At 37.5% G+C, this 25,334-nt stretch overlaps 2 protein-coding genes across 3 annotated transcripts in view; one reads left to right on the forward strand and one right to left on the reverse strand.

Annotated features, from left to right (window-relative positions):
• The window catches only part of LOC129416763 (hyaluronan-binding protein 2), a 304,383-nt gene that overhangs the window by 129,756 nt on the left and 149,293 nt on the right, over nt 1-25,334 (reverse strand). The window lies entirely within an intron of this gene.
• Nucleotides 1-25,334, forward strand: part of LOC141349179 (attractin-like protein 1) — a 226,123-nt gene that overhangs the window by 115,200 nt on the left and 85,589 nt on the right. For both annotated transcript variants that reach the window (XM_073873146.1, XM_073873147.1), the window contains one exon: nt 14,427-14,520. In XM_073873146.1, the coding sequence (XP_073729247.1) occupies nt 14,427-14,520 (94 nt within the window). The remainder of the gene's footprint in view (nt 1-14,426; nt 14,521-25,334) is intronic.

The following is a 25,334-nucleotide window of genomic DNA, read 5'->3' on the forward strand; positions in this document are numbered from 1 at the left end:
CTTCTGCTATACGAGCAGTCCAGTGCACACAGTGAAAGTTTGATAGATGTGAGGTCTTGCGCATCTCTCAAGGATTCTCTCTCTCTCTCTCTCTCTCTCTCAGAGATTAAGAGTGCTTTATTGACTGTGTGCTGGTGTTAATATGCATGTGTGTTTAATGCTGTGATTGTGGTGGCTGCTAATCCCGCTTTGTCATTTTTCAGCGTTATGAGCGGATGAGATTTACCTCACCTTGTACACTAATGCGTTTAAGCCACTGATCTGTGTTAGATTAGACGGCGAGAGATGAAGAGCGGCCCTGTGAGGAGAACGAGTAAGGCTGGAGAGATATCTCTCACGGTGCGAGTGTGTGCGTGTTGTCTGAAGGAGAAAAGAGACAGGCCATCAAAATAAGATCAGGGTAAAATATGACACACGGTTGTCTGCCCTTGAAAAGGAAGGGACGGAGAGAAAACAGAGACTTTGGAGAATGGAGGACATTTGTCCACTTATAATGCCTTCTTAGATGGGCAGACGGGGACTGTGTTCGTCTTTACTGACAAGTTTGAGTTTGATATTTATATGCTTTCCGGTAAGAGCTGAGATCAGAATAATTGCATGTATGTGACTAGGTTTGCATAAGCCAGAGACTTATTTGTGGTATGAATAAGAAATAAATAGGGTTCCCATGGATCCTTGAAATCCCCCCCAAAAAATTCAAAAAATCCTGGGAAGTTTTTGAAAATATACATACATAGATACATGTCATTAAAAGTGCTTGAATCTATTTTATGCAAGAAGTTTTATGGATAAAAATCCATATTATTCTCTGTGTAGTGTAGGATAATATCATAATAATTCTAGACTTTTTAAGCACACGTGCTAAACTGTTTGCTTTAAATGCTTATATCTTCTGTATGCGAATGTTGATTTATACCAAAATGCTTTTTTGCAAAGTTGTGTTTGACAAATGAAACGTCTTGGGTTACGTATGTAACTGTTGTTCCCTGAGAAGGGAACGAGACGCTGCGTCTTCCTTGCCATACTTCCTGCGTCCCTGTAACACCGTCTTCGGCAGTTTTTCAGATAGCGATATACTTCCTGGCTCCCGCGTCACTCTGTCTTTGTCATTAAGCCTCACCATTGGGTGAATTTGATATACACATTCAGACGCACTTACCCTTGGAGGCGTCCCCAAAGTGTCACCGCGGTGACGCAGCGCGAGTTCCCTCAAAAGGGAACTGTAACAATGTATCTTTAAAAGTAACACAATGTAACCTTGCTCTCACTTGAAATGTGTACCCAAATGTAGTCCTTGAATTTAAGGGTATTGGACCTGGAAAGTCCTTGAAAGGTCCTTGAATTTAAAGTTAATTAAGGTGTGGAAATCATGATTCCATCATATCACACAGTCTTAGCGCCCTTATGAGTGTTTGAGACAACATGCATGCAGATGGGTTTCCATATGCAGTATTCATGCTACAGATGAGACCAGAACTTGAAGGGTCACCTTGTGATGCAGTTTTGCCGGCTCAGATATTTCCCCGACCTGCATATCACAGCTCAGCATCTGTGAAATTGGCACAAATTTGTATTAATGAACTCAATGTAACACAAATTTTGCAGTTCCACGCCACCAGGTCCAGTGGTAATTCCCTTAATAGGAACCTCGCAGGTTTATGATGCTAATATTCAGAGCACATAAAACAGTACTTTGCATTAGTGGTTAAATAGCACAGGCTAGCCTCACTCGACAAAAACAATAAAATGGAAGTGGATTACACCAGCAATCTTATGTGACTGGTCCTATGAAACTTCCAAATGTATTTATTAATAAAATAGAATAAAGCTGTATTTTTTTATTTGTAGATGAAAAGAAATCTAGAACGTAATGTCCTTTATATTTCTTCGGTGAGGTCTTTACGAGCTTATTATTGAGACCACAGATTCCCATTTTGTGAGATTTTTGTGGTATCTTTTTCACCTCTTTTAAACAATGAGAAAAACATACTGTTTATTTACAGATGGCTCTTTTCGCCCTATCTGGACTAGACACAAGGATTAATGTGGACCAGCCTTTATGTCGAGACAAAAGCACAAACACAAACAGAGTTTATTATGCACTGTGAATGGAGGCAGTTTGATGGGGTTTGTTCTGTTCAGACCTGCTCACAGGAAGTGTTTTTGACAGCAAAATCATTTTCAGTGTTATGGATCTGACAACTCTAAATTTTCTATAGGGAGTCAAAGAGAGATGCCCTGCAGAGGCCAAAAAAGAGGTTTATTGCTTTTGGTGCTGTGTTGCTTTGGTGTTGCTTTTGGTAAATTCTAGCATCTCAAAGTTCTCACCATCTCTCTCTGTTATTTGCATGTGTTTGTGTCTGTGTGTTGCAGTGTCTTTATTCTCTGCAAGCATGTGAAAAATAGGTCATTGAAATTTGGCACCACTTGTGATGTCAGAAGGGGATAATGATGTCGGAGATCTGCTCATTTGCATTTTAAAGGACACATTTTTGCTCACACCTACAAAGTGGCAATTTTAACATGCTATAATAAATTATCTATATGGCATTTTAAGCTAGAACTTCACAAATGTACTCTAGTGACACCAAAGATTTATTTGGCATTTTTAAAAAGTCTTGTGAAATGTCCCCTTTAATGTAACGTAATTTCAGATCCTTCGGATGAGCACATCTAGAGTTATATGTCTACGCTTCCTTTAAACAGCTATGTGAACTCAGTGCACTGGATGATTGTATAGGATTATTTTCCCTATCTTACGGCACTTCAATCATGAGGCTTTTTAATTTGCATGTACTTGTTTGTAGACATTTGTTATTTTTCAGTGTGTACCTGCAGACAGAGTCATATTGACCCTACAGCTGTGCTATTCTTGGTCTTACACAAACCTCCTGTTTTCCCTTTTTTATATGACCTGTATAAGTCATTCATTGCTTTAGGTGTAAACACATACCTGTTCAGTCACCCATTACAACAGTCATGGTCAAATCTGTTTCACATAGATTATATAAACATGAATTTGTGAAACATTTTCAACGCTATCTCACAAGAATTCGTACATATTACATGAGTTGGCTAATTCGTATTAATCCATACGACCACATCCTTAAGTTTTTGTAAGATTTGCCTTGACCCCTGTAACGTTGGGGTTAGGTGCGGGCCGGGGTTAGGTTCCATTGGGTTTTTTTTTCATGAGAATGGTACGTTTTTGCTATGTTAATGCTTCGATTAAATAAATAGCTGTTCGCATTTCTCCTCAGTAGTTGCTATCTCGATGGTGGTGTCTCCATTGCATTAGATCACGATTTGTGGTTCTCTAAAACCACCTTGCTTTTAGTGAAACAAACTGAAAAGGCATTGTAAGCATCCGTGTGTGAAACCATGAATCCATTAATGCACTGCAGTGATAGTTTGAACGTTACTGACAGGAAAGAGAGTTTAGTGAATCCTTTTCTCTGTTGTCTCTCTGTTTTATGTCTTCATTTTCTCTCCTTTATTCTCCATTTATTTCCTCTTCCTGTTTATATCTGCATGAATCCTCATTAGATGTGGAAAACATGCTGGTAGTTAACAAGAGTCCAAATTGAGCGCCCGCCAAATGCAAGTAAAAATTGGCTTTCCTGAATGAAAAGGAACTTTATTTAGAACTGAAACATTGCATGGTTTTGTTCAAAATTGACAATCTGGTCCCTGCCCATGTAAACGACGTGAGCAATTAAAATGATACAGATTGACTAAAAAATTGAACATATGTTGCAAATCTGAAATCTTTAAACAACCTAAGTGGATAAATGTCATGTAATCTTTTTTCTGAAGTTCATGTGGTGACACATCTGGAAGACTGTTTTCGTTAAGCCACAAATATGTGAGACACAAAGTAAGAATGTGTCTTTATAATTGTATGACAGGTTCTCATGCTTTGTTTACACGACAACAATGTAGTGAAAAACATAAAAGTTATTTCTTTGTGTTTATGAAAAATTTCACGTAAACAGGACAACACTTTCAAAAAGATCCGCGTTTACATGGATCCACAAAGACGAATAAATGTCCTGTATTACATATGCCAGGCCAGTAGATGGGGAGGTTACCTTGTAAAGTAAAGGGCTCATTAAAGTTGAGCGTACGTCTTACGCCATAGCCGCGATGACGTAGGATACGCGTCGGTTTTAATATATACTTCTGCGTCATTGTTTGCGTTAATGTGCAAACTGACATGCAGACCGCTTGTAGGCAGTATCCACACGTGTAACCACAGTAGCAGTGCGTCCATCCATGAAGAAGCAGCTTGGCCAGTTTAACCCACATACAAAGAAGAAACAGCAACTTGTGTATGTTTTGAGAACCCCAGCAGTGATAGAAGTAAATAAACGGTGACTTTTGTTGCAGTTTTAGCTAAATCACTCCTCAACTTGACCAATCTTTGTTCTCACTGTTGCAAACGGAAATTCTTATGACACATTTTTTTTCCTGACGGGAGGGGTTCTGGTGGACCAATTACAGCGCTTGCGGTCCGCGTAGAACTGACGCGCTGTTAAAAAATTGCACGTCAGGCTACGCAGAGGCTACGGATAACCTACGGCGTAACTATGGCGTAGAGCTTACGCATGACTATAAATTGGACTTAACACTACAAACCTGCGCACATACATGTTCGCCTACAGAACAATAAATACAAACAGAATGATAAATACAAACAATCAAGATGGCGAATGTTTAGATGGACAATGAGGTAGGTTTAAGTGACTATAAAGTGCCAAAATTTTGTACACTTTGTTGGAGAAGCGTTGATAAACGCAGTATCTTGAGCAGCACAAACACAGTCCTGTAGGTCATCATTGTTGTTTTGGTTGCACATGCCTATAGACTAAATTAACAAATCCGCATGATGTCACCATTAATGCAGATTTGCATTTACATAGTTTAATGACAAAGCGTGGATATTAAAAAATTGCACTTTCAAACTGACTTCAAAAGTTAGCGTTTTGGAAAACACTGTCATAATGTTAACAAACAGACAAACCGGATAAAAAACATTTCTGTTTACATTTGAAATTGTTGTTGTGTAAACAACCCCTAAAGCCGCCTTTCCACTGCACACGACAAACGACGGCCGATAAATCGGAAGTCATTCATTTCTATGGAGAGTCGCAAAGGGGCAGCGTAAGGTGCCGACCATCTGTGGATGCGTAATTTTCGTATTTGTTTTAAAAATTTTAACTTGTGCGACTACACCGCATACGATATGCCGACCAGAAGTGATGTATTTCAGTGTATTCAAAATCAAGAACTATGTGTGAGGTGAACATTTTTAATCATTTTTGTTTAACTTTATCAGTTGCATTTGAATCCTTAAAAAAACTATTGATTACTGATAAGTAATATATATATTTAAATATGTATGCGTTTTTTTTTAATCTTGTCTCCATATTAAAAATATTGGTAATCTTTGTTCATATATGCAGAGCTTTATTGTTTCAGAAGTCCAATAATCGTGTTGTTATGTCATGTGCAGTGAAACCGCGGCTTAAAGGCCAAAGTATAGTCAGTTTTAACGTGTATGCGAGGCTCCATACACAATTTTCCTCATCAGAAAGGTGTGCACATACTGTAGCGCTAGATTATTGAAACCTTGCGTACATTGTACGCATAGGTTGCCCATGCGCGAACAGGAATATGTAGACCACGAGTGGTATTGCAATTTTGACGTGTATAGACGGTTTCAGCAGTAACAACATAAACAAGTGTCTTTCGTGGCCCTCACGTAACTTCCGGTAAAGAATAAATAACAACAAAGTCCTTTTAAAGTAGTTTGTTTATATAGCAAGCAAAATAAACAAAACATTGATTATATAGGAACCCAAAACATTTGTTATTTTCGATGAGGTATTTGTTTAATAGTTCAGTTTCAGCAACTAGTCAGGCCATTATACAAACAGAAACCGGAAGTAAAGATCGAACCAGACGCTTATCGCGTCACCGCACATGCGCCCGATGAAACGGTCTATAAGTCGAATGAACTTTGCAAGGGTGTGTTCGGGTGTGCGCATGCACGACTGCGTAAAAACAGACTATACCCAGAACTTTAGAATCTAGCTCATCTCATATAAAGCAGTGAGTGAATAATACAAATATGCAACAAGTAAACAGCAAAATAATTCCAAAAAGATTTTTTACTTTTAAATTAGAAAAAGAAATAGATGTAACAGGTATTTTATTAAAAAATATTTTTGAATCATGTTTTCAGCCACTCAAAACCTTTCAAATTTAGTAAAGAATCTCATTTGAAGCAGAATCTTCATCTCCTAAACCATCAAGTAGGATTTTTTAATCATTAACTGATTTCATCAAGTGCTCACATATGCTCACATACAGCACGGCATCACGCTCGGTAAGTACAAGCACATGGTGGCAGTGGTATAAAGCAGACAGGAGAGGAAACAGCCACAGATGGAGTATAGCTCTCATGTCGTACGCCTCCCCATCTCTTTAAGGATCTGTTTGAGATGACAGTTTGCGTTTGCACACAGCGAGGTCTCGGCAGCGTCTGTCCTCATGCTCCTCATCCGCAGCAAAACAACTGTGGCATCTAATCATGTTTTGCCACATCCACTTTGTTTTGTACAACATTTTCTTCGGTTTTGGATGATTGGAGTTTATTTAAGAAAGGTCAAACATTCTTTAAAAATAAGAAAAGGACCTTCATTGGAACAGCAGGGATGCCTTTAGCCAATGTTTTGTCTAATTTTTGTTTGTATGGAGCACAACCTACTCTAAGATGCATGGCCCTTGTGGACTTCCTCAGGTGCAACTATAAACTTAAAATCCTTGCGCTTTTCTTGTACGCTGTCTACCCACAAATTAATCAGCACTGTGTATTTATTCAAAAAAATGCTCACAGCTTTACTGAGTGCCCATTTGGGTAAACTCCGCTGATCATTTATTTAACTCAGATTCAGAAATCTGTAGCTTTCCCCTCAGATATATTTTATCTGTCTGTGGCACAGAATTATTTCTTGTCTGAAGAAGTGCTCAGATGTGCACACAGCCAACTTGCTTTTACTTTACTTTTCCCATTTGGCAGATGTTTTTTCCAAAGTGACTTACAGTGTATTCATTTATCAGTATATCTGTTGCCTTTTATGACCTTTGCACTGCTAACGCAATCCTATACTAATCGAGTGGACAGGAATGTCAAAATGTGTACCCCTGCTGTCACTGGGGCTGTACCCATTCAAAAAGTACAGCTTTGCACTTAAAGAGTTCCATACATACAATGCATACATATCTGTACCTTATGTTTCAACAATTTAAAGGGTACAGCCCCAATGACAGGGGTACATAGTTTGACAATTTGTTTCAAAATCTAGTACATGGTAGAAAACAGTCAGCACAGTGTTAAAGGCTAGTAGTCTGCTACTGCACACTGTGCATTTGTCAAAAGTATCTTATGTTGCCTGTCAGTGTAGAAAATATTTTACACATGAACAGTGTTTCACACACAGGCACAGACCAGCAATATAACAGACTGAGTATCTGTCCTCTAGCACTTGATGTCCCTGTACAGTGGCTTCAGTCTCAGAGATGTCTCCATGGAGCCGGCTGGCAGCATCTGCTGTATTGGCTCAGAGTAGTAACACATCACAGTGAGTTGACAAAGGAGGGCATAAGGGGCAGAGCACCAGGCTCACCCTCCTTCCCATTAATTAAAACCTTTTGCTAGGGCTGGGCGATTAATCGAAAAATAACCGAAACCGAAATTCAGAACCTCTAACCGACATTATTTTATCATGTCGGTTATTTCGGTTTTTAATCCTGTTAATACTTTCCCTTTAAAAACAAACTGCTGCGTGTGATGTTGCGTAACTCCGCCCCGTCCTGTCAGTGGCACAGCGAAACATGGAGGAGAACTCACTGTTTAACTGAGCAGCAGGATCATCTAGTGCCCAAAAGAAGCACAGTACTTTTTTTTAAGAAGTACTCGCGAATGTGCAGGCACCTGTGACAAAAATACGGAATGCGCGATCGGGGTTTTACCGCACACGCGCTCAGTTTAATCTACCGATGGGTCTCTAAGCAGCCCGGGTAATGTCATCACATCTCACTCACTCAAAACCGCGAAAAGACGCGCCCGCGTGAGTTTAATTAGACACTTCAGAGATGACGGAGAGAGAGAACGGGAGAACTTCTAGTCTACATTAAACACCAAAAGCATTACAGATGAGAATAAATGTCTTAGACATCAGTGCCCAGTTAAGAAAAAATTGATTGAATACAAGAAACGTGTAAAGGATACAGTCCAAGTATGTATTTTGCCCTACTCATCTCATTACAATATGCTATCTGGATACAACTTATTATGTATGTATCTGATGTCTATAATTAGTCATGGGGGTTGTATGATTCTTTGGTTCATAACTTCCCATTCTGAAAGTTTCATCAATTGTACATAATGACATGCAACATCTGCATAGAGTTAAGTCTATTTAATATTTTTCAGTAATGCAGTTATTTTGGGAAAAATGTGAATAATTGCATTGCAGGCTGATTTAAGGTGTGCCCTAAACTTTCCAACCTTGTCAGTGAACTATGAGGCAAAAAAATAATCGTTTATTAATCGTAACCGATGTCAAATGTTAGATTAACCGAGGTTTTGATTTTAGGTCAAATCGCCCAGCCCTACCTTTTGCCTTATAGAGGTGAGTAAAGAAACACTTATCTTGAACCAATTTACTCAGAAAAACTCTTTTTTGCTTTTAGCGACCGTAGGTGCAGTATAAATAAGAACTGGAAAGCTTGAACTTTATGATGTCATTTTGCATCAGAGATGGGGACAGTACATTTGTTGGTAAAATTATTTTATATGTTATTTATGTAATGTAATGCATGTTATTTCACATACCTTTCCCTATTTCACTCTTTTCAGGTAAGATGATAGAATGTTTGCTGGTTAGCCTGGAATGAGTAACATTATTTAGGGTTCAGCACATCTGCAGTGAGGAAAATAAGTATTTGAACACCCTGCTATTTTGCAAGTTCTCCCACTTTGAAATCATGAAAGGGTTCTGAAATTGTCATCATAGGTGTACTGTGAGAAATACAGAAATCACAATATATGATTTTTTTAACTATTTATTTGTATGATATACCTGCAAATAAGTATTTGAACACCTGTCTATCAGCTAGAATTATGACCCTCAAAGACCTGTTAGTTTGGCTTTAAAATGTCCACCTCCACTCCATTTATTATCCTAAATTAGATGCACCTGTTTGAGATCGTTAGCTGCATAAAGATACCTGTCCACCCCATACAATCAGTAAGAATCCAACTACTAACGTGGCCAAGACCAAAGAGCTGTCCAAAGACATTAGAGACAAACATTTTTTAGATTATGTGAATTCTGTCGTTTTTCTGTGCTTTTACTGCTTCTATTAATGTAAAGCTGTTTAGAAACAATTAAGTATTGTGAAAAGCACTATATATAAATATATAAAAAAATAAATTTAATTATGTCTCTCACAGTGGACATGCACCTACGATGACAATTTCAGACCACTCTTTGATTTCTAAGTGGGAGAACTTGCAAAATAGCAGCGTGTTCAAATACTTTATTTTTTCCTCACTGTAGTGTCGAATGGACATTATAAAGGGTGAAGTGCTTTTTTGCTTACATTAAATGGCTGTTAACCGCAACTTATAGTGATGATTATGTAAGGAATTATTGATGCACTGAAAAAATTATTTATTTAATTTACTATATTTTTTAAGGTAAGTGGTTGCAATCAATTTAATTATGCCACATTCAAACAAAAGTTTTTTGTTTAATTTTTTCAATTTTTTGTGTAAATGTAACTTAAATAAATTGATTGCAACCACTTAGCTTAAAAAATTAGTAAATTGAATGAATACATTTTTCAGTGTGATGGGCCATGGAATTATTTGAAAATAATTAATTGCAAACCAAGGGTGTCAAGTGAGTCAATTAATCCGCCTGTACAACGGTTACCACAAACATTGCTCTGGTGGTTATTTTAAAGGGGACATATCCTGAAAATCTGGCTTTTTCCATGTTTAAGTGCTATAATTGGGACTCCAGTGCTTCTATCAACCTAGAAAATGTACGTTCCATATGTATTGAACTTTGGCTCCTCTTGTGATGTCAGAAGGGGTTAATACTGCCCCTTAATCTGCACTAACCACGGCACTGCCATTTAGTGCATACATTAGCTCATTTGCATTTTTTTAAAATGTCTTGTGAAATGTCCCCTTTAAGACATTTGACAGGTCAGGTGTGCATTTTACAGAAAAATAATTAACACCCGTGGAACATTTCTCAACCAATCAGAATAAAGCATTCCACAGCCCCGTGGTATAATGATTATTATTAGTCGTCTTAGCTTGCATGGTTTAAACATTTATTTTTGAGAAATGACATCATTTCAAAGGGACAAGTGCTGTTGAAATTGCATGAAATGTAGCGTTAGATGAATGGGAATGTTAATGAAATGCTTTCTTCTGGTATTACAGACCTCCTTGGGTGTCGGAAAATAAGAATAAATGAGATCTCCGCTCGAGTGGATGGATGAGATGGAGACATCTGATACATTGACGTAAAAAATCAACCAGTTTCCACTTCTTAAACAAACCATGTCGATTTGGTAGTAAAACCCAAACATCCGCTTTCCTTTTTAAATGCGACTCTCAGCCAGTCGTAACATTAGAATGAATTGTATCTGAGACATGTTCATTTCAAGACTGGTTTAACTTCCATCAGCTCTAATGTGATGTTGGTGTGTTTGTATGTGTGTGTTTATACGTGCCTCTCTTTGCGAAAATGAGTTTGAAAGCTTTCGCTCTACTTTTGTCGCTTATGTTTCGCGGTCTGTTTGCAAACAAATATCACTTTATCTTCTGCGTCTTTTGCTTTAATGCCACATTTATTTCTCTTATTTCATTATGGTTTCTGTGGATTGTGGATCTAAATGAAGCACATCAGATGTATTCCATTATTTGTGTGCATTAGGAGAAAGTTTGTTAGACATAGTTAGGTGACTGCTTTCATTGTTAGCTTGTTTGTGAGTGTGTGTTTTGTCATCCGCAGGACCTAGATGGCTTTTGGCAGAAATATTTATGAGCGAGCGTATGGGCGCACGCGTGTGTGTTTGTAGTCCATTGCTTTTAGAGTAAGTGCTGAAACAGCAGCTTCAGGCAGTGCTGTTTCGCTGCTATAATGTGAGTACATTTTACACATCATAATTTAGCTATAAATCTTTCGCCAGCATTCACAGAGGAGCAACCCAACACTCACCACAGTCCATCTCTACAATCCTCTCAAAATGACATCTGTATACATGTATGATGTTTATGAGTACGCATGCACACACGTGAGCTCATGTGAAAATCATGCTCATGCATTCAGTTTATCATTTCGTGACACTACACTGACATGTTGATTTGAAGCCTTTTATGTCTGTGTGTTTTATTGCCTTGATTGATGTGTCGTGTATATTTGTCTGTATGGGCTAGTGTATGCAAATGAGATCGTACATGAGGCTGTGCCTTGTGAGATTGTTGATAGTCTTGTAACGGTGTACTGTAGTCTTGTGCACCGAAAAAAAAAAACTACATGAAGGTTGTCAAAAGTTGTCACTGGGGCAGTACCTTTTCAAAAAGTACACTTTAAAAAGTACATATTGTTTTAAGCAGTCCTTCCAGAAAAACGCTGAGTTTTGATCTTGCGGCACGTTTTCTTAAAAATGCCATGGAATATAACAGATTTTTATGCAATTTTATGCGAAAAAATTCCTGGAACTTGCCAAAATTGTGGGAACTTGCAAAAATTGCGTGAACTTGCAAAAACTGTTTGCAGCTTTTCATTGATGTTCACGTCACGTAATTAGTCACTTCCTAACATTCCCATGACAAAACGGGACATGGCTGCGCATGTGTGAAGTAAATGGAAAATGTTTCTACTTTTTGCTAAGATATATATGACTTTTTGCTACGAAAATGCAGGGATTATGAAATCATGCAATCATGCGAGCAAAATGCGCCCCCGTTTATATAATAATAACGCATAATCACGTTTTTTTTTTTTTTTTTGAGGGACTGTTTAAGGTACATACTAAGGTACATATCTGTACCTAAATGGTACATATTAGGACTTTTTTAAAGGTACCATCAAAGTGACACTTTTGTACCTTTTTTCTAAGAGTGTGTACTATATAATGTATTTATAAAATTTTCCCTGTCTGTAAAATCCAGGCTAAAGTCTCATAATATAATTTTAGAAGCATCGAAGTCTGAGCATCAGTCACTGATTTCAGTAAAATTTGACATGGCCTTACTCAGTCAGTATCAAAGATATCAAGGTTATATTTTCACAGAATATTTTTGACATTATGTGAGATGGTTTTTTTGTTGTTGCAGAAAACAGTTAATCACAAAAATAGACATTAGCTGGGTTTTCACAGATAGGGTCACAAACAGTGGCGTTGCTGGATATAAAGCTCTACTGGGACACAGGCCCCCCATTTTTTTTTTACTTTTTTCTTAAAAGCCTGCAGTGTCCATAAGTGTGCAACACTTCTATACAATTTTCTTTGCTTAACCCACTATTCCAACACTGCAACAAGTACTGGGAAAGAAAAAACATGTATTTAAAAATATTTAAGTATTAAAAGTATAAGTATCTTCATATGCTTAACATTATTACCTTATTATGTTATGAAAATAATGACAGCAGAGAAAATATTTTAATGCACATTTGCATTTTACATAACAATGAATTATGCATTTTTTACAAAAATATTTTTCTTTGCTTAACTGCTACTAAAATAACATATCTTAGTTACTGCTAACTGTTTATGTAAAGTTTTAGGGCTAGTGAACTAAATATTAATTTCATATCTGAAAATACAGAACAGTATAACACATACATTATGTTGATTTTCTCAGCAACAATGCAATTCCATAGACTTGAGTGAGGTTTTCCTGAGATTTTTCCTCTAATGTTTAAGACCTGACTGGGTAAACATGTAATTTGTTTTGCCTCCTTAAACTCATCATCTTTCATTTTTGCTTCCCTTTCCCTGCTTTGCACAAAACATTTCTGATGCCCATCACATGAGCCAATAACGATCGATTCAAAAAAAGATTATTATTATTATTTAGAAACTTACTTTAGTCTCTTCATGTTTTTTAGTCTTGTCATGTTTTCATAAGTCAACTCAATCGCGTAGCCTTACCTGGACTTGAATTGGTGCGTGCACGCGTCAGTGCGACTGCTGCGTCGCTTTTTCAAACGTGAATTGGGTAACTACATTGCATATAGATCCATTTTGCCTCGATTATATTTGAAAATTAATACACAAGTTAACTGCTAAAATGTAAACTTGAGATTTACACTGGGGCACAGAAGATTTACAGGGGACAGATTTACCCCAGTAAAAGGGGTCAAGTGACGCCCCTGGTCATCTTAGTGTTTTATATGCTCTAAAGAAAAGAGTGCCTGGTTGTGCCTGTTCGGTTGCCTTAGTGTGACTTCCTCGGGTGTTCTGGGTGGTTTCTAATTGGCATAAATAAGAAAAAAATACGCCCTCCAAATCTCTATGATGCCATACATTTAGATAAACCTCATAACTTAGCTAATGAATATGAAATCGAACCAGCACAAATGGTGCGGGAAAACCTCTTACCATATGAGCAAAAGCAATGCTTGTCTTAGCAAACATCACAAAAAAATCTTTTGAGATTTAAAAAAAATGTTTTCTTTCATTTTACTGTCCCTGTATCATTTGGTCATAGGGTTGTAAATAACAGAATAGTCTTTTGTTGCCTGTTTAGGAAGCACACCTCAGTGATGTTAATCTGCTTAATGAACTCTTGCTATTGACTAATGCACTCTCAGGTTTAGATGCATGCTCTCTGATATAAACTCTATGTCTAGAGTGTGACTATGCGATTTAATTTTGATATTACTATCTGATAACTTTTAATGAGAATTGCATCTGTAATTAAAAGGTACACTGGCCCTTAAAAAATCATGATAATTGTCTACTTGTATGCAAACTTACACTGTTTATTTTACAGAATATCATAGTTCACTTTAAAGGGATAATAAAAGTTGTGTTCTTTACTCACCCTTATGTTCCAAGCCCATTTGACATTCTTTCCCGTGATGTTGTGATCTTTCTTTTCCATATAATGAAGTGAATGAAGGCATTTATATCTTGCATTATGTCATAATGATCTCCTTTTATAATAGTTTGTGTAGCTTGTCAGCCTGGCTTCAATAACTTTTACTGTGAAAGGAAACAGCCAGGATTTCTCTTTTGGTGTTTTATAGTAAAAGTGGCTGATGGAACTTTTTCATCATTTTTGGATGAATTAACTCTTTAAATTCTGTGTTTTGTCTCTTTTCCAGCTTGTAGATGTAACAACCATGCAAACGTCTGCGACTCCAGCTCAGGGAAATGCTACTGTACTACTAAAGGGATGAAAGGAGACCAGTGCCAGCTGTGAGTATGACTGCATCACCCATCATCAGCATTCTCCCATCTGCCTGTCAGTCAAAAAGTGATGGACATCAACCCATTCATAACAGACGTTTCATCATATTATCAATCTCTCAAAAACAGCCACCTTTAATTCACAAATTCAACCTTCTCTGTTACTAAATTTCCTTTTATTCCCATGGGATTTATTTTAATAGCAACCTCTGCTGTGCTGTGTCAGCGGGCCCCTGTTCTCGGTGGCAAAGGGAGTTTAAAGTAGTTTAAATAGCACTTTTGGGGCTGATGATCTGCCCTGTGTTTATATATACTAAAGCCCGTAAAGACAAAGTGGTGTGTGAATGTATTTATAACAGTCTGCACTCCCCATTAGATCACTGATGATGTATGGTGCAGTAACAAATTCCCTTAGGACTTAAGCAATAGATTTCATAAGTCTTTCTCTTTTTATGCATCAATCATTTTCTGAAATGTCAGTCAACCGTCCCAAAGTTAGATGAGACACATCTAAATAAAATTAAGTATGCTGGAATTGCACAAAAGGATTTGAAATATTTGTTTGTCGTTTTGCGTATTATTCACTGATTCACCAGCCATAACAGCACCAAAAGTCATGCTGATCTTAGTTGTACTGGAACGTTAATAATTTATTTAACAGTTGGTCCTTACCAGTGCCGGCCGGTGACTTCTTTTTCCGAGGGCGCACTATGTGAAGTTCGTCACAACATGTATGTAGCCCTTCATGTGTATGGTTCGCAATATCAAAATATGTGTTCTGCACGTCGAGTGATCCTGTGTGCATCATGTGTCTTGTCAAAATTAGTGCCTGCTGCAGGCGCGTCTAAATGGTTTATGATAAAAGAGACGCTCGCGTTTGCCAGATACTCACATAATCTCATGCGTAATCAGAGTTTACTGTTAAGGGGGTGTCTTGCATGTATTTTGTGAACGTGAGCGTCTCTTTTATAATAAACAGTTTTGACGTGTGTGCAGCAGGCACTTATTTTGACAAAACACGTGATGCACATGGTTCACATGACACTCCGAACACATATTTTGAATTTGCGCCCCTTGGAAGAGCAGTCACCAACCGCCCTTACATTACGACTTGTTGATGTGTAGTCACTAACAAAGTTAAATAGTTTGTGTGTAAAATGGCTGCCGTGCTAAAGAAATAGAAACCATTAAAAAAATTCTGATTTAATGGTTTAAATGGGAATTTTATTGGTTGTAAAGGAAACTATGATGGTCTCTGTTGGTCTCTGCTGGTATGTGTTGGGTCCTGTTGGTGGGACCATTAAATCCTAGTGGAATGATGCACAAAACATACTACATAAAGGAATTTTGTAATGGTTTTTTTGGTGCTAATGGTTTCATATGATATTTTAATGGAAACCATTTGAATTTGTATTTCTGTTTCTATTGTTTTTTTTAGCATGGTAGGACTCTCACATGCTTTCAGATCACCATGGAAACCACTGAAGTTATTAAAGACCGTGATTCACCTGAAAGATGGCAAAATGTATAATTAAAGGAAAAACTAAAGGATAACTCTAAGAATTCGTAGTGATCATGTGATTACATTCCCATATGGCTCCATTATCTTTTTAATAACATACATGCATGTTGTTGGTGTAATAGTGATGAAAACCTTAAGCATTTGAAGGAACAGATGGATGTCTATGGTCTAGTGATGGATCTAATTGACTACTCTGCTGTAATTTCTGTGTATGTTAGTGAATACTGTAAATGTGAAAATCTGTTTGCTCCTAATTAAGTCTAGCTACAGTAGGTTTGGATCTTTTGGGTCTTCAGTATCTGTACGTTTATCCATGGCCCAATTTTTCTTTGTGCTAGTGTGTGTGTTCAGTGAAATTAAGATTATGAAGATTAATGCAACTATACAATACAAATACAACACACTGAAACATAAATAATAGGCTTAATTATTCATATTTTGCATAATTGCGTTTATGTAATATTGATAGTGTTAAATGAATGTGGACTATATACTTACAAGATATACTATATACTTACATACTCTAAATGAAAAAAGTATATGGACATACAAGCTACACCTTTTACTAACAGGCGTATCTAATAAAGCATGCAATCTCCTTTGTAGTAGGGTGAGGCCTGGCTTTCCTGTTTTAACATGCAAGTACCCTGTGCACAAAGTAAGGCCCATGAAGAATTGATTTTCTGACGTTGGTGTGGATAAAAGTGCAAACCTGAAACAAATTAAACACTTCTGGGATGATTTGGGACACCATCTGCAAGCCAGGCTTCATTGTCAGACACTGTTGCTTTTATATGTGAATGATAAATACCAGCAGCCATGTTTAAACATCTTGTGGAAAGATTTCAAAGAAATGTGATAGTTATAACAGCAGAGGGAATAACATCTTCCTGTTAATCCTTATGGTTCAACAAGTGCACATGGATGTAGTGTTGATGATCATGGAGATTTGCCAATGAGGTTTAACCTTAAGAATTATTACATTCCTTGTGAATTCATAATATTTGTTTAGGGGGAACAGAAATAGATACAGATGAGACAATTTTGATTGATTCTGTGCATAAGAGTTTACACCAATAAAATGAGTGTAGTAGCATAGCTTAGATTTAGATTCTTTATAAAATTCTTCCAAAATCTTCCAGAGTTGCATGTAATTCGTATTACTGGGGTAGTTGAGATCTGCTGTTTAAAAAACATTGACATATTAAAGCGGTTTCATTTCCTGTGGGATTTTTTATAGGAAGTCTTTGTTTAGAAATGAATTTATTCAGTGGTATTTTGAAATCAATTAACTAAGCAGGGCAACGAGTTCAACTGGTGTCAAAAATAGAGTAAATGAGAAACAAAGTGAAGACACAACAAAGTCATTTTTTTGAGTTTGCCCTGAAGAAGGCAATATAGGCCGAAACATGTTGGCATGTTTTTAATGGAAAGCCAAGTTTAAAATAAAGGCTTTTTAACATATATTTCTTGTGAGTGCCTCAGAACTATTGTTTAACAGCACAGTCTCTTTCAGTGTCTTTCACCTGTGTTGCTCTGTATCTATGTGTTTTTAAAAGCATCAGGATGGGAGAGAGTCAGAGGGAGATTGTGAGTGTTTGTGTGTGAGGAGATAAAAGAGAAAAGGATAGATGAGGAATACTAGGAGGAGAGAGAGAGAGCGAGCAGGTGGTTTATGGCCTGTTGTAGTCTGTTTCCTTTAATGAGCACAGCGGGGCATGCGAAAGAGGAAGACATTCTGCTTTAGATACCGGTCCGTAAAGACACAGATCTTGGCTGGATGCTGCTTATCTGGAGGGATTTGAGGATGTGGGGAATCCATGAGAGAAAGGAAATTGAAGGAAGGGTAGATGTTAAATTTAGTCAAATTTGTTGTTGAAATGTAGCACACACAATCACATGTATTTACATTTTATGTAGATTGATATATTTATAATTCACATTTTGTTCATTACAGTGCATTGCATTCTAGGATTGCCTTATACATGTGAAGTTACCAAAAATGAGCTAAGCCTGGAGTAATCTTAAACAGTCAGTTTTACTACTGGAATTTACACACCCAGTTAAACACACAGCCTTGCAAAGTATAGTTTATTTGACTCATACATGTACACAGACGTTTGAAGCATGGACATTGCGTCAAAGTGCAATGGATCTCCTGGGTTACATACTACTGTACATTCTCTTGTATGCGCATGCACAATCTACGCTTACAATGTCAGGGCTTGACATACATTTTTTGAGGAACTTGTCCTTCGGACAAGTAAATTTATGTTTCACTTGTCCATGCACAAAAGTCACTTGTTCGGGTAAAGATTAATAATATTTTGTGTTTTGCTAATCAGTGGCGGAGCAAGGGATTTTTCATAGGGGTGGCCAGGCAGGGGCCAGCAGTTACTCTGGGGTGGCATATAAAATCTTTACCATCCAACCTTAAAATACTTATTAATATAAGTATTATAGGTGTGTTAATCACGTAAGGAATAATGGACGACGGGCCATTGAATTATAAGAAAATAATGCACACCAAGGTGGTAATGCGGCACGACGCGAAGCGTCAAAGGACCGGAGTCAATTATTCCTCTTATACCACGGTTACCACAAACATTGCTCTGGTGCCTATTTTTAAGACATTTGAAAAGTTAGGTGTGCGGTTTACAGAAAAATAATCAACACCCATAGAACATTTCTCACCCAATCAGAATGCAGCATTCAACAGACCCGTGGTATAAAATGATGTATAACATACAATTGCTACAATACTTTAATTTTAATTAAAATGAATTGAGATTAACATACAATTTATAGTCATAATTCAACCTCCATGTTTTTTTTAAATTATTTAATCAAATAAAACTTTTGAAATGTACTTTGAAACCAGAATTTATATCTCCTTATAAATGTGAAAATCACGTGAATTTTGTAGGCCACTGAAATGTATTTTACTAAGATTCATTTGGCTGCTTCTTGTTACTCTTTTTGAAGAAGGATGATTGTCTGACATTAAAACACTAAAGCAAAACATTAAAGCTCACGTAACACACGATGTTTCTGCATTTCTGATGTTAATCTGGAGTACCTATAGAGTAGTATGACATCCTTTATATCTCTGAAGAGTCTTTAGTTTAATCAGATTTATAAAAGAAAGATTAGCTTTACCGAATCTTTCCGATAACGTACGAAAAAATGAAGAAGGAGGAGTTATACCGCGGGAGGAGCGAGTACGAGTATACAACACTGTTTAAACTTACGATTCACTACATGTTCGTGTCATTTATATAATATGCATGCGACTATTTCCAACATAAGACAGAAGTCTTACTTACCGCGTGCAACTCGTCATGACCCGGTTGGAAAAATCCACGCCAGAGCCTGAAGAAACATCACTCTCCACTCCATGCCGTCCCGCCCCTTCGTGTTTGGCGATCAGGTTTCATGCACGCGCAGCTTGTTTAGTAACAATAAACAGGTGTAAACGTGTGTGTCGACGCGCTGCGCTCTCTGTTCAATATTCCGCTCGGTGTTTGCGCTGCGCGTTCTGCTCTGTCGTTAACGGCACATAACGTTAAGTAACATTGTTTGAAATTTAACTTGTCCAGTCGGACAACAAATTTTCCCTTATACTTGTCCTACAAAAAATCCACTTGTCCCGGACAAGCGGACAAGCCTTAATGTCGAGCTCTGAATGTATGCAGGGGTTCCAAAAATCCGTCAGTGCGTGTACAGTACACTCGCACTCTTCTGATGCCGAAAATTGGTTTTAGAATAGAGCAGGTAATATTTGGTTAGCCTCAGAAGTCTAATAATGTACTTTTCATTATTTGTATCATATGCTAGTTAATGTTATATGTTAGCATTAGGCTGAAGTTCTACTATTGACAGTACAGTTATGTTTTGCAGGTCCATACTGAAAAAGGACAAACTTACCACTCAGAAACGTCCATTACAATCTCACAGTAATTGATTATTCCTCAAAATCTGTATCTTAGTCGCTTAAACATAAAGAGCTACTGAAATGAGCCACTCTGAGAAACAGCCAATCAGAGTAGAGCTGAACATTATTATTCATGACCCTTTCAAATAAGATAATAAGAGAGCTTTTTTTTGGGGGGGGGGACAAATCCTACAGTAGGGTTGTAAATGGAAATGTAAAGTTTCTGGTTGCCAGATTCGCGTATCAGAACCATCCCAAATGGACATTCAAAACTAGCCCAAAAGCATCCCAATGACTACTCGCAGCCCAAATACCAATAACTAATTAACGACATTCTTTTCTCTTTAACCAGCAGAAAAACAACTGGTGGAAACAGTTTAAACAGTAGCCCAAATCTAAACTCGAAAAAAAGCAGAGGACTTGGCAACGCTATGCTGCGGACAGCATATCTCGTCGAGTTCACATTTTATCTCTGGATTAAAGTCAAAGCGGAGTTGGAGAAAGTTGTTCTTAAGATGTTTTCAGATATAGGGAGTGAAAACAAATTTTTCAAAATGCACAGCGCTATTTTATTGCTGTAAGTAGCCTAATGTTTTAAAAGTAGCCTACACATAAACGAGTCAGAATGTACATGGCGTGTACAGTGCGTGACCCCATTAATAATGCGTGATGCTATTTCTTTTTGTTGCGTGTTTCTGTGAGGAGAATCGTGTTATATACGAGGTTAATATGAAACGTGAACTTGAGGACATGTGCACAAGGTATTTTTTCATTCGATTGAGAAAATACTAGGATTTACGCGTTTACATGCATACTTTTTTCCTGCGGATCGGATCACAGATCAGAGTACCTCACCCTCTTCAGTACGATCCAAATTTGCATCCAATCGTCCTCAATTGTATTGATTAAAGTGTTTACATGAAGGCTTTTCAATACGATTGAGCCATCAATACGATTACAAGCAGATTATTTGGTTGCATGTAAACGTACCTAATATAACATATTGTATCAATAATTCTTTGGCACCTTTAATGATCTGACTGGCTTACTTTAATATATGCATGTATTTATTTTATTAAAATGAAATAATTTATATAATGTGATGATAGTTTTGCGGAAGTTTGGCTATTGCTAGCATGTGATGAAATGGAGATGCCAAATTTTTTTTCTCAGATCTCCTAAGTGACTTGTTTTTCTTGACTTTTGTAAGAGTAATTTACAACACATGTCTCTGAGGGAAAGTACATCAAGCAGACAGCTGCTGCTTCATTTACAAAGAGAGGAGCAGATAATATTATTATTAAAATACCATTTTTGTCTTTTTATAGCTTAGGAACAGCAAAGTGCTTGTTTACGACAGGCATAATTTTCATTCATTCAACATTGTAACCTTACACAGCAATGTTACCTCCACCAGTGTTGTGACTTGTGTTGTGTTTGGGATTGGACTACCTGTTTGGCCGAGCAACAACACACAGGGCCACAGTCCACAGTTATTTTTGCAGTTGTGCAAGTGGCAAAGATATTAAACAGTTGTGTTATTTTTTTTAAATAAGGGTGCGTAGTGAGAAATGTAGTGTTCAAAAGCTGTCACTAGTGTGCTACCCTTTCACATTTTGGACACTCTACTTTTTTGAAAATATGCTCATTTTCCAGAGTTAAACATTTGATTCTTACGGTTTCTCCGGGTCTGGCGCTGGTACTTTTGGCGTGGCTTGGCATAGTCCATTGAATCTGATTGGACCATTGGCATCGCGCTACAAATATAACCAAAGAGTTTTGATATTTTTCCTATTTAAAACTTGACTCTTCTGTAGTTACATCGTGTACTTAGACTGACGGTAAATTAAAAGTTGTAATTTTCTAAGCAGATATGACTAGGAACTATACTCTCATTCTGGCGTAATAATCAAGGACTTTGCTGTTGTAACATGGCTGCAGCAGGCGTAGTGATATTACACACTGACCGAAAATAGTCCCCTGCTATTGAAAGTAGCTAAAGGGGACTATTTTCGGTCAGGAAAAATATCATAACTCTTTGGTGACCAACATTCGCCACGTAATCAAGGTTCATTGACGATGATATTTAGTCATAATTTCCATTGACGAAAGCAACAGTCACAATTTCATTAGACAGGCCCTCGTGAGGAGTACCCAAGTGAGAGCGCTTAAACCCTGCGAGCAACAAATGTGTGTGGTTTTGACAGACAGATCTGGAACACAGAGTGACACATTTAACACCAAGACAGCTCTGTGGATTTATCTGCTAATTCAGTCTCCTGCCAGCAGACACCACACACACACACACACACACACACACACACTGTTTATTTAGGCAGAGTGAGATCCTGTAACAACTCTGTTTGGCTGGAAGGAAAGAGAGAAGACGGTTAGCTCACTGTTCGGTCCCCTCTGCCCCCTCAGCTGTTTGTCTTATATCTTTCCTTTCAAACTCGGCACTAGACCGATGACCGGAGGACAGTCCAATTGACTGACACCTGCTGTTTTTATTTTCTCTCTCTTTTGCTCTTTCAGTCATCTCATATTGTGTTGAATAGGGTGCAGTTGCTTTAATCTGTGATTCCTGACTGACTGCTGCCACTCCACACGACACGAGCATCTCATCCTCTTAACAGGACGACACTCCCTTACACGTTTAGGATTCAGGAGACGTTTATCATTTGAAAGCAGTGCATTGTGTGGTGCAATGCCAAGAAGCACTACTTTTGAATACAAGCAGAAGTTGAGAGTTAAAACTGTCTTGACTATAATGAAATATTTTGTTAACGATGCACAGCATGTATTATAGTCCCACTGTGTATGGCGAACAGTCTGCATTAAAAATGTTTTCCTGGCGTAATAGCATGTTATGGGACCCCTGAAGGGATCAGCATTCTTTTTTTCAATGTTCAATCATTTTAATGCTTTTTTTTAGAGAACAAATGACTGTCAATCTGTACAGGACTGTTCATCATCCAAAACTGAGTTAGTTTCTTTTCTTTCTCCGGGATGCAGAACAGCTATTTCTGAGGCCCTTAGCCCTGTCAAACCCTTCTCCACTTCAAAGGACAATTTGGCGCTTATTCAGGCATGTTTGCCCTGCTGGTCAATTCATCCATCTGTTTATTTATTGAGCTCTGAATCTACACACGACTTCAGTAGCATGAAGCGAAAAATAAACACTTAGTATTTACATGCTGATAATGGGTGTTTCAAACTGTACCAGACATGCCATTCTGTTTGTCACACACACACACACACACACACACACACACACACACACACACACACACACACACACACACACATATAAACACACACACAATCTCTCTCTCTTTTTATTTTTCTTTCTCTTTCTTTCTTTTTCTCTCCCTCTCTCTCTTGTCTAGTTTGACTGAATGACTGATGATTCTTAAAACAGCTTTGTATAATTTGGCTGATTTCAGGTTCACCTGAGCCTGATTGGACACATATCTCATTTCTTACGCAAGATGCCCAGAAACAGTCAGATGTAGTATAACGTAGTGGAACAGAATGCTGTGTCTGTTTTTTTGAAGTTGGACTATTTTTACCTTGACGCACCATCTTAAAAACACGTGTCAGGACGCTCAAAAGAGCAGCATGAGTCATGCACACTAGCCAAAGACGTCTGAATGTTTATGGCTGTGACAGCAGTAGTTTAAAGTGGATAGATTTAAAAGCGCAACTTTTTATCGCCCAAGTTTTAGTGTGCAACATAGTATATCATTGTGACCCATCCCTTATAGAGATGATGCTTATTAAAATAGTTCCACTAACTAACACACCAACGTTTTTGATAAACACTGTTACTTATTGACTTATGTTACACTAGGGCTGTGTCCCAATTCAAAGGCTGCGGCCTTCTGAGGACGTATTTTAAGACTGATTGCGCGACTTGAGGCTAGTAAGGCTGGATATTCTAAAATAAACAATTAAAAACCTTTATTAAATAAAAGTGTGTATTTATCAAAAACATTTTTCTTGTCACTGTTTTAATATTATAAGTTATGTTTTGTGTTAATGTTATTCTTTTTATGTTGCGTATATTTCTAAGGTTGATTAATTTAATATACTTTTGAATAGTTTAATCTACATCAATGTGCCATATTTTCTAAAATAAATTAATATTTTTCTGATTCCATATTTATTTTAATAAGTTAAAAACGTCTCCGCTGTGACCTGCTGACAGGCGGGGTGGGCTTGTGCAGCAGGTGACGTCAATTATGGGTCCTCCGAAAGTTAGACTGTCTCATTTCAGTTCTTTGCGAACTTCTGAGGCGGCCACCTTGAAAGACCGAGTGCTCACCTTTAAGGTCGCATGCTTATAAGGTCGGATGCCTTGAATTGCGACACAGCTTAGGTACGTTTACATGCAACCATATAATCCATTTGTAATTGTATTGATGTCTCAATCATATTGAAATGCCTTCATGTAAACACCTTAATAAATACGATTAAGGTCGACTGGATGCAAATTTGGATAGTATTGAAGGTGGTGGTGTACTCCGATCTGTGATCCGATCAGCAGGAAAAAAAGTATGCATGTAAATGCGTGAATCATAGTATTTTCTCAGTCGGATGCATATACATTGTGCACATGCACAGAAAAATTTGTGCTCAATTTCATGTACTTTTAAAACATTAGGCTACTTAATGCAATAAAATAGCTTTGTGCCTTTTAAAAAGTGTGTTTTCATTATGTATATTTGAAAACTTCTTAAGAACAACTTTTTCCAACTCAGTTTTAACTTTTATCCAGAGATATAGCGTGAACTCGACGAGATATGCTGTCCGCATTGTAGCGTTGCCAAGTCCTCTACTTTTTTCGAGTTTAGATCTGGGCTACTGTTTAAACTGTTTCCACCATTTTTTTTCTTCTGCAGGTTAAAGATGAAATTATTTCATTGATCAGTTATTGATATTTAGGCTGTGGACAGTCATTGGGATGCTTTAGGGCTAGTTTTGAATGTCTTTTTGGATGGTTTTGATACGCGAATCTGGCAACCCTGGCTGTGCGCTTGTGCAGATGTTGGGTAGATGAACATTTAAATCAGATTGCAATGTTTAGTGTGCATGTAAACTGTATTGTCGTAACCTTCAATCGTATTAAATTCAGGCGGATTGACAAAATTTTGTGCATGTAAACATATAGCCACTGATGGCAGATCCAGGCCTTCCCACTTCAGAAATGATGCTTCTGACTCCAGCCAGTTTATTTTGTCTGTCTTAAGTGATTTGACGTATGAACACATGGAACGTGCAAACTTTGCTTCACATCCTTGCAATAAAAACAACTTAGCAGGATAGCATGAAGGCACTGAATCCAATTACTTTGGATGTTACATT

The sequence above is a fragment of the Misgurnus anguillicaudatus genome, chromosome 11 (assembly GCF_027580225.2).
Source record: "Misgurnus anguillicaudatus chromosome 11, ASM2758022v2, whole genome shotgun sequence".
Taxonomy (NCBI): domain Eukaryota; kingdom Metazoa; phylum Chordata; class Actinopteri; order Cypriniformes; family Cobitidae; genus Misgurnus; species Misgurnus anguillicaudatus.